The sequence below is a fragment of the Bos indicus x Bos taurus genome, chromosome 10 (genome assembly GCF_003369695.1).
Source record: "Bos indicus x Bos taurus breed Angus x Brahman F1 hybrid chromosome 10, Bos_hybrid_MaternalHap_v2.0, whole genome shotgun sequence".
Classification (NCBI taxonomy): Eukaryota; Metazoa; Chordata; class Mammalia; order Artiodactyla; family Bovidae; genus Bos; species Bos indicus x Bos taurus.
The window spans coordinates 32,326,555-32,345,471 of NC_040085.1; the positions used below are offsets into that span (position 1 = coordinate 32,326,555).

Below are 18,917 nucleotides of genomic sequence, written 5' to 3' on the forward strand. Positions count from 1 at the left end.
TTGCAAACATAAGGGCACTTGTTTTAATATACTTCCTTAAAATTTTATTTTGAAAAATAGCACGACATAACTTTTGGAAAATAAGGTAATGGGATTATATGTGTATTCCTGTCCCATCCCCCACCCCCTAATAGAACTATTGTTAACATGAGTTTTCTTTCTCAGGCATTCTTTTTCAGGCATGTATTTACATAGTCATAATCATAGGGTACAGTGTATTCTAATTCCTACCTTTTTTCTGTCAACAGAGAGAATGGATCATAGTATATATAACTATTTTCCTATCTTCTTGGTGATCTTTTAGATTTTCTTCTAATTTGAGGATGAACATCTGATGCATATAGACTCTTCCTTTATTTGAATAATTGCTTTAGATAGAGTTCTAGAAATGGGATTCTAGCTGAAATAGTTTGAATTCCTTTGTGACTGTTGATAAAGGTTTTCTAACTACTTTATTTTTTTTGCAACTAAAATCATTACTCTTTTAAAAAATTTTTGGTAAAATATACATAAAATTTACCATGTTAACCATTTTTAGTGTACAGTACTTTCATATTGTTGTACAACCATCACCACCATTTGTTTTAACTTCCAAAACTGTAACTCTGTACCCATTCAACATTAACTCCCTATTATCCCTCCCCCCAGCCCCCAGCAACCATTATTCTACTTTTCGTCTCTATGGACTTGACTACTTTAGGTACCTCATGTAGGAGAATCATATATCTGTCCTTTGTGACTGGCTTCTTTCATTTAGTGTAATGTCTTCACCCATTTTTAAAAAAAGATTTATTTGTTTATTTTTGGTTGTATTTTTGCTCCCAGGGTTTCTCTAGTTGCAGCGAGCTGGGGCTACTCTTTAGCTGGTGATGTGCAGGTTTCTCATTACAGTGGCTTCTCTTGTTGCGGAGCACAGGCTCTAGGTGCACAGGCTTCAGTAGTTATGGCTTGCAAGGTCTAGAGCACAGGCTTAGTAGTTGTGTACAGGCTTAGTTGCTCTGAGGCATGAGGAATGTTCCGAGACCAGGGATCGAACCCATGTCCCCTGCACTGGGAGGCAGATTCTTATCCACTGTGCCACCAAGGAATTCTGTCTTCACCAGTTTTGAAGCATGTGCCAGAATCTTCTTCCTTTTTAAGGCTGAATATTATTTCATTGCATGTATATACTATATTTTGTTAATCCATTCATCTGTTGAGGTGGCTCAGTTGGCAGAGAGTCTGCCAGCAATGCAGGAAACCCAGGTTCGATCCCTGATTTGGGAAGATCCCCTGGAGAAGGAAATAGCAACCCACTCCTGTATTCTTGCCTGGAGAGTCCCAAGGACAGAGGAGCCTGGTGGGCTATAGTCCATGGGGTTGCAAAAGAGTTGGACACGACTGAGCGACTAAACCTACCAGCCTATTCATCTGTTGATAGACACTTTTGCTTCCAACTTTTCACTATTGTGAATAATGCTATGAACATGTGTATAAATATGTGTGTTCCAGTCACTGCTTTCAGTTCTTTTGGGTATATATTTAGAAGTGGAATTGCTGGACCATATGGTAATTCTGTTTAATTTTTTGAGAAACTGCCATACTGTTTTCCATATTGGCTGTGTCGTTTCACATTCTCATCAGCAGTGTACAAGGAACCTGATTATTTTTGAAAACAGGTACTAATTTATAATGTTACCAAGAAATAGGAGTGCAAATTTCACAGAACTCTTATCATTATTGGATACTGTACTTTTAAAAATATTTACTCATTATTCTGGAAAAAAAAGGGTACCAAGCTGTTTTATTTCTTTTGATTACTAGGTAAGTGGAATATATATCTCTTCGGTTACATTTCTTGATAGGAGCTGCATATCAGATTTAGATTTAGAATAGTTTCTAATTTCTCACCTTTTCAGGTTTGCTGAGTTATACAACTCCAGAAGCCACCGTTTACAAAGAATTCAGATCATATAAGCCGTGTCGTATGAACAGTTGCAGAGTGTAATGGTCTATTTTACAGTTGCCCTTTGGTATCTCTGGGAGATTGGTTCTAGGACCCCCTGCAAATACCAGAGTCTTCAGATGCTCAAGTCCCTTATGTAATGTGGTGTAGTATTTGCCTATAACCTATACTTCAAATCTTACCTAGATTACCTATAGGCTTTTCCGGTGGCTCAGTGGTAAAGAATCTGCATGCAATGCTGGAGATGTGTGTTCGATCCCTGGGTTGGGAAGATCCCCAGAGAAGGAAATGGCAACCCACTCTAGTATTCTTGCCTGGGAAATCCCATGGACAGAGGATCTGGCGGGCTATATTCCATGGGGTTGCAAAAGAGTTGGCTACAACTTAGTGACTGAACAACAACAGATTACTTAATAATACCTAATACAATTTAACTTCTGTGTAAATAGTTGCTGGTGCAAGGCAAATGCAAGTTTTGTGAAATTTTTCTTTTTTGAATATTTTCAATCTATGGTTGGTTGAATCCACAGGTTCCACATCTCAGGAACCTAAAGATCAACCGATGGAAGCTTTACTGTACTTAAATCTTTTCAGGTTATAACAGGGTTATTCTTCTTTATAGAAACAATGGCAAATACCTAAAACCATGCATTTATGCTTTCATTTTAGAGTCTTGGCCTTTTCCTTATCCTCCATTACTTCAGTTGCAGTTAAGATTGATGGAGTTCCTTTAGGGCAAGCTAGTCATTTGTCTGGTCCTATTTTCATACTAAAGTGGAACCCAAGAAACTACAGTAATAAGACACATAACATAGAAGTTATCGTTCAGGTAAGTTAGTAATTTTCAACTTGGTATGTAAATGATTAGTAACCACATTGAACTTTGATTTTTTTTTTTTTTAGTCAGTTGATTAAGATGAAACTAAGTAAAAATTTTTGAATACACTGGTTAAAATATTCTGAACATAGACACTCAGGAGCAATTCTGCTGTTAGACTGAAAACTGGGCAGAGAACATGAGTGTGCGACTACCGACTGCAGTCCCCTCTTTTTTAATCCCAGGGAATCATTCTTTTGCTTTCTTCCAACTTGAGCCAGAATTTCCCCAATATACCTAAAGATAATAGAATAAGTCACATGTATTTATGTGTCCACACCTTTGATTGCTGTCTCCAAGTATTGGAAAATTGTGTTTACTATTTTGAAAGCCTAAGATAGAAAATTTTCAAGGCATCAAAGAGATTTTTTGTTTGGGGAGTGGGCATTGATAGTGCATGTAGTGAACTGCCTGCCTATCCCTTTTCTGATTCAGCTTGTGGGGCATTTAATTCAGCAGACCTGCCAGAGTAGAAAGTGATCATCATTACCAAAATAGAGCAGTTTTGTCAATACGATGAAACATGTTAGGTGGTAGACTGTGCTAAAAAATTAGTTTCTGGAAAAAAAGCCCGTCAATCTTACCACAGTATGGTTTGATGACAGTTTTAAGCTAATCTTTTAATGTTAAGTCTTAGTTTGAAGATTGCCAAGTAATCCTTCAGAAAACACATGTAATTATTCTCATCTTTTTTATATGTGTGTCACAGAGAAAGATTTTGAGCAGGAAGGAGCAATTTACTGACCTTCTTCTAAGACACTTAGAATTTTTTTTTTTTTTTTACTAAATCCATGTAACAATCTTCCATGATGTAAGTTTTATCTCCAGTTCATAGATGAGGAAACAGGAGAAGGCTCTCTGCAGTGCCACCCATCTGCTTAGAAGGAAGAAGAAACTCACAGATAGCATGTGGAAGGAGGGGATGCTCTCCTTAATGTCTTTCATATTAGAAGTTGGCTTATTTTAAAACGACTTGAAGATATAAGTACACGTGGAATAAATTGTTCCCTATCTTTACAGTCATGGGGAAGAAGTGAGAGCAATCACAGACCTGCTCCTTGCAGGAAGGTGGAACTCCCATATCTTTGAATTGCTTGTTTTATAAGGAAGAAACCATAGTTCACATTCCTCAAAACATTTCTGCCTGCTTAGTTGAATCCTTAGTAAAAATGTGAAATAACATATATTTTGATATGTTTCATATTTCTAACATTTTTGAGATGTAATTTATATTTAAAACCCATATACTTAAGAGTACAGTTTGGTGAGTTTTGACTTTCTTACACATCCTTGAAACCATTACTACAATCAATACCATCTGTCTCTCTCAAAAGTCTTCTTATGCCCTTTTGCAACTGCTTTCCTTCCACCCCCATTTCAGGTAACCACTGATCTGTTTTCTGTCTATATGAATATAATTCTAGGAAATTAGTCTACTGAATACTAAAATAGGGAACCTAGTCGCCTTATTCATCAATGAGAAAATTCTGTCCTTTTAAATACAGTTTACATATAGATGAGTCTGAGAGAAAACTTCATGGGAGAAGACACTGATTTATTTTATCTATGTATGTATTTATTGAATATCTGTACATTTCCAGGCAACCTAGTACCAACTAGACTTTTCAGTCAGTTCTCAGTGTGGTTCCTGAAGTAGTAGCATCAACATCACCTGGAAACTCATTAGAGGTCCAATCCCAAACCTATGAATCAGAAATTCTGGAGATGAAAGCTAACCCTATGCTTTGACAATCCCTCCAGGTGATTCTGATGTGCACTAAAGTTTGAGAACCAGAATGTAAGATTATTGTGCCTGCTTTGCCAATTTAAAAAGTAAACTCTAGAAATCTCTATCTCTCAAAGAGAATCTCTGCATTAAAATAAGAACTTTAAAAAAACCCCAAGAATACGTAATTCAGAGTAAGAACACTTGAGAAATAAAAGTTTGATAAACACCAGTGCAAATTCTTTTTGCTATTTTAAAGCTTTTCATGATAGGGAATTTTTAAAATAAATGAAAGAGATAATACTATAATGAATTCCCAACTTTAACGAATCGCCCAACTTTAAAGATTATCAACTCATGAACAGTCTTGTTTCATCTATACCCTATCCACTTCTCCCTATACCACAATGTTATTTCATCTGTGTAAATATTCGTATGACAGTATGTATCACTAAAAGATAACTATTTAAAAAAAGTAATGATAATACCATATCACACCTGAAAAATTAACACTTATACCTTAATTTCAAACTATTCAGCTAATGTTCCAGTCTTCCCATTTTGTCATTTATATTGCATTTGGTTCGTTCAAATCAGAATTCAGACAAGGCTCAAATACTGCATTTAGCTGATTTGTCTTTTCAGTTTCTTAATCTATAGGTTCCCTTTCCATCCTCCTTTTTTCCCCCTTGCAATTTGTTTGCTTTGGAAACTGGACCTTTTATCCTGTAGTGTTTCTGTATTCTGGATTTTTGCTGTTTGTATCCATGTGGTATCATGTAGTATGATTTTCCACTCCCTCTAGTTTCTATAACTGGTAGTTAGATTTTAAGGTTTGATCATATTTGAGTCTCTGTTTTTTTGGCAGGAATACTTCCTTTGGTGTTTTATGCTTTTATCAGAAGCCTATAATATCTGGTTGTCTCTCTTTTAAGAATATTAAAATTGATCACTGTATGTAGATATTGTTGATCCTACATAGTTGTGTGCTGGTAAATGTTTAACCACTAACTTGGGGCATGTTTGAAGGGAAGAAGTTGATGTATACCAATTTCCATAGTATAAATATTCCTCCAGTAGCTGGTTTTAAGCTACCGATACATTAGCTGGTCTGCAAAGTTCCTGCTGCTGCTGCTAAGTTGCTTCAGTCGTGTCCGACTCTGTGCGACCCCATAGACGGCAGCCCACCAGGCTCTCCCATCCCTGGGATTCTCCAGGCAGGAACACTGGAGTGCAAAGTTCCTGAACATGTAGCAATTGGCCCTTGTCAGACAAGCCAGTGCCAGCACAATGCTGGCTTATCCTCCATTCACTGTGGGAATTCTAGTACCTATTGATAGTCTGAGACTAGATACATTATTTCATTGGAGTTATAAAATGGTGATATTCAAATTGCCACTCTTAATTATATGAGTATTAATTAGAAGAGTCCCATAGAAAAGAAATTTGGCTCACTTATTTGATACCCAGATACAGAGTTCATACAGGAAAGGCAGGATAAAGTCTTCATTCATCCTCCACCTTCCCTTTTCTAAATCTGTTTTCAGAATAATGAATTCTCTACCATCTGCCAAACATAACCAAATGAGTCTTTCAGTATTATTATGAATTCATAGTTAAAAAAAACGTGGTTGGTATGTTTCACTCCATTGCATTTATTCTTTCTGATGTTCAATTGTCCCATCTTTGGCTAGTGGGAGCCTAAGTTGGCCACTAAGTCCTCTGATACAATCCTAATAGTCCTTGTTAAGTTTTCTTTCTTTCTGGTACAAAGATGTTCCAAGCCCTTGTGCATTTCTTACTCAAGAATTGGAATCAGCTATTTCTCTAAAGAACATTGGTTTCTTGTAGTGGGGAATTTTATTTTGAGACCAAAATCTGGGCACTAGCCCAGCTAGCTCATTACTGTTTTTAGGTCTTTTCAATAAACAAAGGGAAATACAGATTTTTTTTTTTAAAGACTACTTTGTGATACACACTGATATTTCCAATTCAAATCTAGAATTACAAAGTTTAAAAGAAGTTTTAAAGTGCTCATATGTTCACCTGAAACTACCACAACATTGTTAATCAGCTATACCCCAGTACAAAAGAAAAAGTTTAAAGTTAAAAAAAAATAAAGTACGAAGATACTCTGAAAAAAAAATCAAGTTTTCATAGGAAGACTCAAAAATAAATGAAAAAAGGTGTCACTTATTCTGAGATAACTGACGAAAATTATTGGAAACTTAATCTTGGAACATTGTACGTATTTGTACATGAGGGTTGCTTCCCTACTGTGCTTATTACTAGGATTCTGCTGGAAGAAGTAAGAGTGTTCAACACATATTTTCAGCTCGAGAGGATATTCAGCTCAGATTTGATCCCCTGGCATCATTTATTCTCCTTACTGACCATTGTACTGTGGTGAGTAAATTCAACTTACTATTATATATGTTTTTACTAGATTTGGTAGGTCTGATGTCATAAATAATATACTCATGTGATGAGAAAGCAGAACCTTATCAAATTAAAAGTTTAGTTGTTTGTCTAGAAGAATACAATGACTTTAAATTGATTTGAATTAAAAGAAGAGGAGACACAGACATGTATTACCTGTTCTGAACCTGGTTCTAAGTAATGACATAAAACAGGATTACTAAGGGAATTATAGGAACTGTGCTAAATTAGGATATTTCAAAAATAATATTTCTTCCCACATAAATAATACATGCTTAATATAGAAAAATTGGAAAATTTAGAAGTAATGTATAATGAACCCCACATCATTCCTTTATCACACTAACCATTATAACCATTGTATTTCTCATTATAATACTATTTGTTTATTTTTCTCTTATTTACATTTGGATATAAGTTTTTACTATAAAATGGTAATATACTTTTCATTCTCTTTCCATTTGATTTTTTCTACTGAGGAATTTGTTTTGATGGTTTTCTTACATCACATTTGTTTTATACATGATGCTTATTGGCTGCATTATATTGTCATAGACATACCTTAATTTATTTGACCATTTCCCTATTGTTGAGCATTTGTTTCCAATTTTTCCCTCTACTGCAAAAATATTGCTTGTTTCTGCATTTATTAGTTTTTTGGAAATTTCTGGAAATGAATTGTTGGATCAAAGAATGGACACATTATTCTACATGCTTCATTTATTATATAATTTATATAATTACACAGATTTTAAAATTATTTATTATATTCATTGTTTTTGGTCTGTTCTCCCTCATGAAAAGATAAGTCCCATGAGTGCAAGAATGTCTTTTTGGTATGCCTAACACAAGTAGACCCTCAAATAAGTATTTCTTGAATGAATAAATATTTTTATTTTTTAGTTTTTAATATACACTGTCAAACTGTCTTTCAGAGAATCTTTGGCAATTTACAGTCTAGTTTCCTCAGATCTCCTTCTCCTGGGTATTAACATAAAATGCACTACAATGTTGAGAAGAAAATTTAAACCCCTTTCATTTCACCTTCCAAAGATAGCTTAATCTCCTCTTATATCCGCACAGACTTAATGTGCATTCCTTATTATTTTAATTTACGCTTATTACTTGTGTGATTGAATGTTAAAAAAATATGCCTAATGGGCATTTGCATCTCATTTTTACAAATTATTTATTTTTCTTTTGGGGATTTTTAATAGTCACCTAGATCAGGCTTTGAAAACTTTGGTGTACTTATGAATCACTTGGAAATGTGAATAAGAGGCTGATTCTGATTAGTAGAGCTGAAATGGGGCCTGAGATTCTGTATTCCTAAGAGGCTCAAGGTGATTCCAGAGATGACCTGGGGCCCGTACTTGGAGAACAAGAACCTAGATTACATGTCTCTTTACTGTGAATTAATCTTCAAGTGAGTGATTTCCTGGTGGAGAAAGCATAAAGAAATGCAGTCTCTGTTTATTCAGCTTGTAGTGTATTGCATACTGGGTTTGTTTGTTTGTTTCACTTTTATACTTTTTAAAAAAACTTTATTTTATATTGGAATATAGTTGATTAACAGTGTTGTGATAGTTTCAGGTGTACAGCAAAGTGATTCAGTTATACATTTACATGTATCTATTCTTTTTCAAATTCTTTTTCCATTTAGGTTGTTACATAATATTGAGCAGAGTTCCCTGTGCTATACAGTAGGTCTTTGTTGGTTATCCACTTTAAATATAGCAGTATGTACATGTCCATCCCAAACTACCTAACTATCCCTTCCCTGCTTCTGCCCTCCCCCTGTAACCGTAAGTTTGTAACACTCTTATAAGATTTTAAATAAAACAGTACAAATTATGCTTAACCTAGTACACTGAAAGTGGACTGTTTTAATTTGATTTTATGTAACTGTATGAAATTATTTAGTTTCAATGTTGGTCCAGGTATCCAAATCTTAAAAGACAAATGCTGAGGCAACTTACAATTATCTTCTTTGCCGCATCAGATTTTCAATTCTCTTTGACTGTATATTTTTCTTATATAGTCATTTCTCCTAATGATGTCATTTCCGTTTGTGTTAATGGGGCTGTTTATAAAAACTGAAGATGTATCCATATGTCTGTTCCATGTTAATTTCTCTTTGTCTGCAGGCCCGGGTCATATTTGTGATGATTGTGCTGATCCAGCTCATCATTCTCATTATTTTTCGGTATCAAGCATATCCAGAGCATAAAGGTTAGTCACCATGGGTTCCTTTTACTCTTAGAAGACCTTACTTTCATGCATCCCATAATCTCCTGACTAAATGTCAGTGCAGACTGTCTTTGCCTGAACTCTGTGAGGTGCATCCTTCAAACTATCGTGCTCACTTCAAACCCCCTTTTCTGTACCATTTTCTCCAACCTTTCCAGGTCATAATGAACTTTTGTGTCTTTGAATCCCAAGAGTCCTTCCTAAGGATTAATTCTGTACTTAACCAGCCAATCACCTTGTTTACATCACAACTTCAAATGTGTATATTTTCTCCTCAATCAGACTCGAGTTCCTCAATATAGGAGCTCTTGTTCAGTACTTCTTTTCTGTTTTCTACAGCACCCAGCACTGAGTTTGTGTATTTCAGACAATAAATATTGACACTTGTTGAAGTAAGTGTTCCTTATTCCTTCCTGGCTTGGATGAAATCCCAGGAACTGATTGTGGGGAAGGGGAGGACTGTGGTAAAGATTAAACCATCAGATCAGATCAGATCAGATCAGTCGCTCAGTCGTGTCCGACTCTTTGCGACCCCATGAATCGCAGCACGCCAGGCCTCCCTGTCCATCACCAACTCCCAGAGTTCACTCAGACTCACGTCCATCGAGTCAGTGATGCCATCCAGCCATCTCATCCTCTGTCGTCCCCTTCTCCTCCTGCCCCCAATCCCTCCCAGCATCAGAGTCTTTTCCAATGAGTCAACTCTTCGCATGAGGTGGCCAAAGTACTGGAGTTTCAGCTTTAGCATCATTCCTTCCAAAGAAATCCCAGGGCTGATCTCTTTCAGAATGGACTGGTTGGATCTCCTTGCAGTCCAAGGGACTCTCAAGAGTCTTCTCCAACACCACAGTTCAAAAGCATCAATTCTTCAGCGCTCAGCTTTCTTCACAGTCCAACTCTCACATCCATACATGACCACAGGGAAAACCATAGCCTTGACTAGACAGACCTTTGTTGGCAAAGTAATGTCTCTGCTTTTGAATATGCTATCTAGGTTGGTCATAACTTTCCTTCCAGGGAGTAAGCGTCTTTTAATTTCATGGCTGCAGTCACCATCTGCAGTGATTTTGGAGCCCAGAAAAATAAAGTCTGACACTGTTTCCACTGTTTCCCCATCTGTTTCCCATGAAGTGATGGGAGCGGATGCCATGATCTTCATTTTCTGAATGTTGAGCTTTAAGCCAACTTTTTCACTCTCCACTTTCACTAGTATACATATCCTACTGAATGTTTTCCTGCTTATATATATTTTTAAAAATTCTGTGAAAAAGTTCAAAAAGCATTAGTGCACAAAATGTAAATAAATAAATATTTGAGGGATGCCTCAGCCTCATGTGGGAGTACCAGTATTTTTGTATAGTTATTTAAAATTCACAACGTATTTTTACTTACATTATCTTAATCTTACAACAATCCTGTGAGGTAGGTATTATTGTTTCCCATTTAAAGACTAGAAAACTGAGGACTGCAGAGTTAATGTAGGTTATCTAGTGTCTTATAGCTAATAAGAGTCTGACTCCAGGTCAGTTCTTTTCTGTAAACAACACTTCTCAATCTGACTACACCTTAGAATGTCCTGGGGAACTTTTAAAATCACAGTGTCTACACAGTACTTTCAGTGCTTACACAGAATGTCTGTGGATAGGACCTAAGCATCAGTATTTTTTAAAGCTCCTCAGATGATTCTAGTGTGTGGTAGGGCTGAGAAGCACGGCTCTGTCCAAAGCAGTATTTCTCAGTCCTGCTGCCTAGAATCCCCTGGGTTGCTGCCTCAACTCCCCTCTTTCCCAGGTCAACTAAATCAGAATCTCTGGAGGGTGAGACTTGGGCATGAGTATTTTCTAAAAGTTCCCCCAGGTTATTCTAACGTACAGCCAAAGTAGAGAATCATTGCTTAAAATTTATAGCATAGCTGCCTCTAAGGCTAAAGAATGATATATTTAAAATAAATAAATAATGATAATGAATGGATACGTAGGTCAATACTTTGAGAAGTACCAGACTAGAATGAGAGATGAATGAGTAGTAAGTATGCAACACACAAAGTGAGAAAGGTCACGCATTGTCAGGCTTTGTCTGTAATTATCTGTTGGGTTGAACAGTGTTATGAGTATAAAATGAACACGCTGGTCTTCTAGGGAAGATCTGCCATTACTTATATCAGGCTGTCTTTCACTGGGGCCCTTTAAGTAGCTTCCCCTCAGGTGTTGCTCAGTGTGTACTGAGCTTCCCATCATAGTCTTCTGATAACTGATATATGATCAGCCACAGACGAGTGAAATGGCTGGCTGGGGTTGAGCATCTGTGAGGCTCTAGTCTGTGGCTGCAGAATAAAGACCTGGTGCTTTGGCTTTCTGGCACTGTATTTTAAGAGGTGTTAATTTAGAGATCTTTTAGAGATCCCTTTCAGTTGAAGTAAGAGGATAACTGAATTAAGAGCTGCGTCACATATGGGAAGAGAATATTTGGACAGATACTCATGTTAACTTTAGATATTTATACTTAAGATTAAATTTTGACATTTGCCTTTGATATATATATATATAGTTTTTAAAACAATTTATTTGATTGATAATGTTGTATTTCAGGTATACAGCAAAGTGGTTCAGTTATACATATGCATGTATCCATTCTTTCTAGATTCTTTCCTCATGTAGGTTATCACAGAAGATTGAGTAGATTTCCTCGTGCTATACAGCTGTTGTTGTTCAGTCACTCACTCATGTCCGACTCTGTGACCCTATGGATTGTAGCATGCCAGGCTTCCCTCTCCATCACCAACTCCTGGAGCTTGCTCAAACTCAGGTCCATTGAGTCGGTGAGGCCAGCCAACCATCTCATCCTCTGTTGTCCCCTTCTCCTCCTGCCTTCAATCTTTCCCAGTATCAGGGTCTTTTCCAGTGAGTCGGCTCTTCACATCAGGTGGCCAGTAGTGGGGCTTCATCTTCAGCATTAGTCCTTCTGATGAATATTCAGGACTGATTTTCTTCAGGATTGACTAGTTTGATCTGCTTGCTGTCCAAGGGACTCTCAAGAGTCTTCTCCAGGACCACAGTTTGAAGGCATCAGTTCTTCAGGGCTCAGTGTTTTTATTGTCCAGCTCTCACATCCGTACATGACTACTGGAAAAACTATAGGTTTGATTACAGACGTTGGTTGGCAAAGTAATGTCTCTGTTTTTTAATATGCTGTCTGGGTTGGTCATAGCTTTTCTTCCAAGGAACAAGCATCTTTTAATTTCATGGCTGCAGTCACCATTCACAGTGATTTCGGAGTCCAAGAAAATAAAGTCTTGTCACTGTTTCCATTGTTTCCCCATCTATTTGCAATGAAGTGATGGGATCAGGGACCATGATCTTAGTTGTTTTAAGCTAACTTTTTCACTCTCCTCTTTAACCTTCATTAAGAGGCTCTTTAGTTCTTCTTTGCTTTCTGCTATAAGTGTGGTGTCATCTGCATATCTGAGATTATTGATATTTCTCCCTGCAGTCTTGATTCTAACTTGTGCTTCTTCCAGCTCGGCATTTTGCATGATGTACTTTGCACAGAAGTTAGATAAGCAGGGTAACAGTAGACAGCCTTGATGTACTGTTTTCCCAAATTTGAAACCAAAACTGCTAAACAGTAAATCCTTGTTGATTATTTGTCTTATACATAGTGTGTTGGAATAGGAAATGGCAACCCAGTCCGGTATTCTTGCCTTGAAAATTCCATTGGTGGAAGAGCCTGGTGGGCTACAGTCTGTGGGGTCGCCAAGAGTCAGACATGGCACGCATGCGCACATTTAGGTTACTTCCATGTCTTAGCTATTGTAAATAGTGCTGTAGTGCACCCAAACACTGGGTGACCTTTGACATACTTTGATATAACTTTTGGAAGTTTGTACGTTCGGATACTAAGTCTCATGGAAAACAAAGACTTGATCGTTTTTTGAGCATAGAATATTTGTGTGTGTGTGTGTCTTGCAATTACACCATTGCTTTGAACTTCCTACGTTCTGTAATTCTAAGTGAAATGGCCTACCAGAATTCCTGCCAACTGCTGATTTAAAGTAATGTCATCCATATTACAAATGATTTGCTGAAGATGTAGTAGATAGCCATTGGAAGTCTTCTAGAAAATATTTTAAAGAACCTGAACTTTGAATGTGTTTACTGGAGTTTTCAAATTTATTCTGTTTAGGACCACCAGGATTTATAAATTTGACGTCATTTTCCCTTCATGTCTTGAGCAAACTAAATATCTCCTACTATTCTGTGTTGCTGCTGACCTTGTATACAGTGCTGGGTAAGTCATTAGGAAACCTGACATTGTGGAGAATTCTGCCAAAGAATGTATTGAGAATTTTAACATTAGCCATTTAGGTTCTGGGGAGCACAATGACTGGCACATGGCTTCTTCATTTCCTGGGGCATGATCTTGGGGAATACAGTCCTTTCCTAACTTAAAGGACATTTAATCAACATCAGGCTAACTTAAGGGTGCTGAGAGGACCATGACAATTAGTATTTGTGTAGAAACTTAATAGAAGATAGAAGTTCAGCTTAAATGTCATCTCCTCAGAGCAGCCTTTGATCACATTAAAGCTTTGTCCTCTATTTCACCACACTTTATTTCTTTCATTACTTTGTCAGAATTTATGAATGTTCCTTACTAAGAGTCATTTAGGAGTTAATATATCCTTAGTCTATATTTTATACTTTCAGTCCATCTTTGGACTTTTATTTCGTTATTAGTTACTCCCACCAGAGAACAGAAAGCAGTTAAATAAAAATATGACTCTTTACAATTTTGTATAACAAACTATGGCAGATTCCCCTTTGGAGGTTGGTTTCCTTGTTAGAAGATGGGTTGAGGCTGTTTCAGACACTTGTTTTCCACTAGGACCAAAGCAAGTGATTTGCTTCCTGACTGTAAAGGGAAACATTAGAAGAGAAGTTGTTCCATTTTTAAAGGTTGACACTTAAACTAAGATGTATCTAATGGAGTATATAATATATATATATATCTGAGAAAATTACCTGTGACTTTTTAAAGTTGAACTCTACTCTTACCAGCAAATGATAGTATTATATTTTGAGAAGGGAAATCCGACTGTCCCTTAATCATTCTTGACAATATAGTAGTTCCAGAAGCCTGCACATTGAGAAGGAGCAGTAAATAATAATAGGGAGTAGAGAAAAGTCATTCTGGCATTGCAGATGAAAAAATAAAGAAGTGAGTTAAGCTATGAACATGTTAACCCTGAGTATGTAGTTGATGTACAAAGTAAGGATTGTGGGTCAGCAAGAAAAGGATAAAATACATTCATTAATAAGAAAGATAAGAAGTACATTTTAGAATGATTAAAGTGTTTGAAGTCTTATTGCTTAAAGGAGTAAATTTCCGTTATCTGGAAAATTAAGTGTCTATGGAGTACCTTTTTGCTTCTTAAAGGAAAGTTAAGAATCTTCTAAAATTTGTGAATGTACTCCAGTCTGTTTCTGGAATCTATTCCAGATATAGCACTTAGGCAATTTTATAATCTAGAGAAATAGGGAGCAAAAGAGCGAATAATTGGTTAGCTGGGATATGGTACAACAGAGATTAACAGAGAAGAAAAGCTTTGCAAGCAAATGCTTATAGGTGACTAGTCTCATATTTCTTCATTAGTCCTAAAATGTATCTTGTGAATATGTGTAATCAGAATCATAGTTATGTAAATTCCTTTCCTATCCATTGCCTCTTTCAGGCCCATGGTTTGTTGGTGAAATCACTAAAGGCAAATTGGGCTGCTGCTTTTCCTTTGGAATCTTTGTTGATGGACATTTCCTACAAGGCAGTTTAACGTTTATAGTTGGAATTCTCCAGGTAAGAATTCAGAAATACAATTTAAGACCATCTTGGTTTTGCTGGACTAATTGCATAACAATTACGAATTATATCCAAAATCCCAAGTTAAATACCACAGATCATGTGTCCTAACCTACCGGCAGGGCAGTCTTTAGTATTTGGTATTTTATTTGTTTTTATAGTGCTTTCCAAGCTCTTTCTTCCACCACTCTTGTAAGCATCTAAGATAAGTTTTTGGCAGGAAGGTTTATAAGAGGTGAGAGAGGTTTTTGTTGTTTGTTTGTTTCACTGTGCTTTTTCATCTACAAACAGTGAAAGAAGAGACTTATGGTAGAATAAATGATAGACTTCAGGGTAAACCAAAATTGGTTATGATAATGAAGAAGGAAACTATTTCAGAGGGAGGAAAGGAAAAATAGACACACAAGAAAAGTGGATGAGTTACCCAGTGGAAGCTTTCTAGCTGTCTTAGCAGTTCATTTGTTTCTGAAAACACTGATATATTAGGTTTACATTTGGATTGAGATTTCTTTAGAACAAACACAAATAAAAAACCCAGACCTGTAGCAAATCTCTGTAAACAGGTTTGAAAACTGTTTACCTAACAATTTATTTATTTATTGTTCTTACCTAATGGGGCTAATGGATCAAAATCTGAGGTGATGATCTGAAGTTTTATAAGAGATCCAAAAACATTGTTCAAAATGAGTTCACAGCCTCATAAGAGGGCAGTAAAGCATGATCTGCAGGATTAGAAACAGACAAGTAGGGAAGATCTGCCTAGTGAACACTAACCACAAGCCAGAATATTCTGTTTAGCAGCATTTCATATGGGATGAGATCCAGGTCTAGTTCAGTTTTCTATTATATAGATGGAGGCTGTCTTTCAGGAGCATCCTTCAGTTCAGTTCAGTCCCTCAGTCATGTCTTTCTCTTTGCAACCCCATGGACTGCAGCACGCCAGGCTTCCCTGTCTATCGCCAATCCCTGGAGCTTGCTCAAACTCATGTCCATCAAGTCGGTGATGCCATCCAACCACCTCATCCTCTATCATCCCCTTCTCCTCCTGTCTTCAATGTTTCCCAGCATCAGGGTCTTTTCCAGTGAGTCAGTTTTCGCCATCAGGTGGCCAAAGTGTTGGAGCTTCAGCTTTCACATCAGTCCTTCCAATGAATATCCAGGACTGATTTTTTTAGGATTGACTGGTTTGACCTCCTTGCAGTCCAAGGGACTCTCAAGAGTCTTCTCCAACACCACAGTTCAAAAGCATCAATTCTTTGGTGCTCAGCTTTCTTTATGGTCCAACTCTAACATACATATACATGACTACTGGAAAAACTATAGCTTTGACAGGAGCATCCTTATTCCAACTAAGATCTGAGCTTTACCAAAAGGTGGGTTTACAGTCATATTTTAATAAATAGTATACCAAGAATGGATTTTATGTATCATCTAGGCCCATAGCTCATAAATCTATTATATCTCTGATCTAGACTTCTTCTCTGCACCTCAGGTGCCTGTGTATACAACTGGCATTTCGCATCTTCCTTAGATATCTCACAGGAATCTCAACTTAATATACCTCTAACAGGACCTTTCATTTGTATCCCCAAACCTGTTTCTCCCAAGTTCTTCGCAGTTTCAATAAATTATCTAGGATGCATCTTAAGTTCTTCCCCTTCCCTCACACTTTTTATCTAGTTCATCAGCAAGTAGCACTATACATGTCTTTTCTCTGTCACTATTACCACCATTCTTACCTAATCATATTTATTAAAAAAAAATTATTTGGCTGTGTCAGGTCTTAACTGCAGCACACAGGATCTTCGTTGCATCCTGAGGGGTCTTTCCTTGCAGCACGTGGGCTCTCTAGTTGTGGTGCTTGGGCTCTGGAGCACATGCACTCAGTAGTTGCAGTGCACGGGCTTAGTTGCTCCACGGCATATGGGATCTTAGTTCCCCAGCCAGGGATCAAACCCACATCCCCTGCACTGCATGGTGGATTCTTGCAGTGACCCAGGGAAGTCCCCAATAATTATTTCTTGCCTGGGCTACTGCAGTAACCCCCTAACTGGCTTCCCGTTGTTCCTCTTGTCTCCCTATTGTCAGCTTAAAACTCTTAAAGCAGATCAGTGACATGATCTGGGTCCTGCTGACTGCCCCAAATTCCACCTACCTTATCATGTTCCAGGCCAACAGGAGGGTAACGGGAGATGGGCCCATTTCTGGGCTTTTCATTTGTTCTTCTGCCTGGAATGCTCTTCCACTGACTCATTTCTGTCCTTCAGACCTCAGAGAGCCCATCTCCCATTGCCCTGTAACCAGTTATTTTCTTCATTGAATTTATCACCATCTGTAATTATCTTCCCCCTCCTCTTTTTTGGGGGGTGGGTTTCCTCTTTTCTTTTTTTTTTTTTCCTCTTTTCTGTACTAGAATGTAAGCTGTCTGAATCATCTTTTCTGACTTGTTCATCAGTGTGTCCCTTGCCTAGAGCCTTGCACAGTGCCTGCCACATAATGAGTGCTCAATAATTATTTGGTGAATGAAAACTCATATTGTAGTTATGGTTGGATTATAATCTTAAATCTTCTAGTTTGTATTCTAGTATTCATTATATTACTTGAATTACAAATGCAAAGTAAAGAAAAAATACTGATATCCAAGTTCCCCCCTCTCTGCCAAAAAAAAAAAAAGAGTACTGTATATATGTGTGTGTGTGTTTGTACATAAACATATATATTCATTTCTAAACTTAAACATTTGAGAGCTTCAACAGAAATGAAATGACACTTGCCTTTAAGATGAACAAAAGGATGCAGGCAAATAAACAACTAACCACACAAGTGTGATTAAAGCATAAAGTATCAGTTAATGAGAGAAAGCAACATATTTTTAGTAGCCACCAATAATGTGTTAGTGAGACCTGACCCCACCAGGGCTTAGTAAGCTAATGGTTCTGTTCTGTTCTTTCCAGCTGGTGTTTTTTAACATCCCCTTGATGGTTTACGTGTGTTGGATTTTGCTGCAGCGGTGCTTTGGTCACAGCTTCAGGTCTCATCTCCGTCAAGGAAAATACTTGAAAATTATACCTGTTCACCTACTTATGTTACTGCTGTACATCTGGCATATTTATTCCTGCTACTTTCTTCATGTGACATATGGCACTCTAGCTTTATTATTCTCCCCTTTACGGACCTGGTTGACACTGGTGACACCTGTTCTCATTCGTTGTGTTTGGACACTGAACGCTGCTGAGCTTGGAACCTTCATAGTGCAGTTAAAAAGCCACTTGAGCTCCTGAAGTCTGTATTTCCTCATCCACCTCTGTAGCCCAGGCCTCTGCCTCAGCAGCAGGCGAAAGGCCAGTATTGGTGGGCAAACTTCAGGGAGCTGCTGTTCTTTGGACACCTGGGAGTTGGGGGGATTACCTACTACTGATTCTTGCAGAATGGACTGCAGAAAATTCTCTATATAATGCCATGATTCCTTCCTTCCCCAAGAAGGTAAAGGGTTGATTTACTTTTGTGAAGAGAAAGCTTTTATCTAGGAGATCCACAGAGCAGGGGCTGGCGGATATGGGAGTATCTGAGGCCCACTCAGTGTTTTTTAGATACCTCATGTAAAGTACCTAGCACAGTGTTTGGAACTTGGCAGCCTGTAAGGAGGCCACTTTAGGGACAGGGAACGTGCAATCTTGGACCTGACCCTGACTACCCTTGATTAGTTCCTAGTCCTTTTTTCAACAGGATTATGGGCTCTCTGCTTCCTCAGTCGGGGGTGTTTTCAACTAATCAAATACCAATAAATGAATGATGAATAGGAAACAACTCCGTCTGGGTCTTGCCTG

At 37.5% G+C, this 18,917-nt stretch overlaps 1 protein-coding gene across 5 annotated transcripts in view; it reads left to right on the plus strand.

The window, feature by feature from the left end:
* The window catches only part of TMEM62 (transmembrane protein 62), a 45,132-nt gene extending 26,235 nt beyond the window's left edge, over nt 1–18,897 (plus strand). For 3 of the 5 annotated variants that reach the window (XM_027553672.1, XM_027553669.1, XM_027553673.1), the window contains 6 exons: nt 2,615–2,774; nt 6,841–6,954; nt 9,135–9,219; nt 13,420–13,524; nt 14,969–15,087; nt 18,045–18,897. In XM_027553672.1, the coding sequence (XP_027409473.1) occupies nt 2,615–2,774; nt 6,841–6,954; nt 9,135–9,219; nt 13,420–13,524; nt 14,969–15,087; nt 18,045–18,371 (910 nt within the window). In that variant the 3' untranslated portion in view covers nt 18,372–18,897. The remainder of the gene's footprint in view (nt 1–2,614; nt 2,775–6,840; nt 6,955–9,134; nt 9,220–13,419; nt 13,525–14,968; nt 15,088–18,044) is intronic. The other 2 variants (XM_027553670.1, XM_027553671.1) reach the window with 2 other exon arrangements.
* Nucleotides 18,898–18,917: the final 20 nt, after the last annotated feature.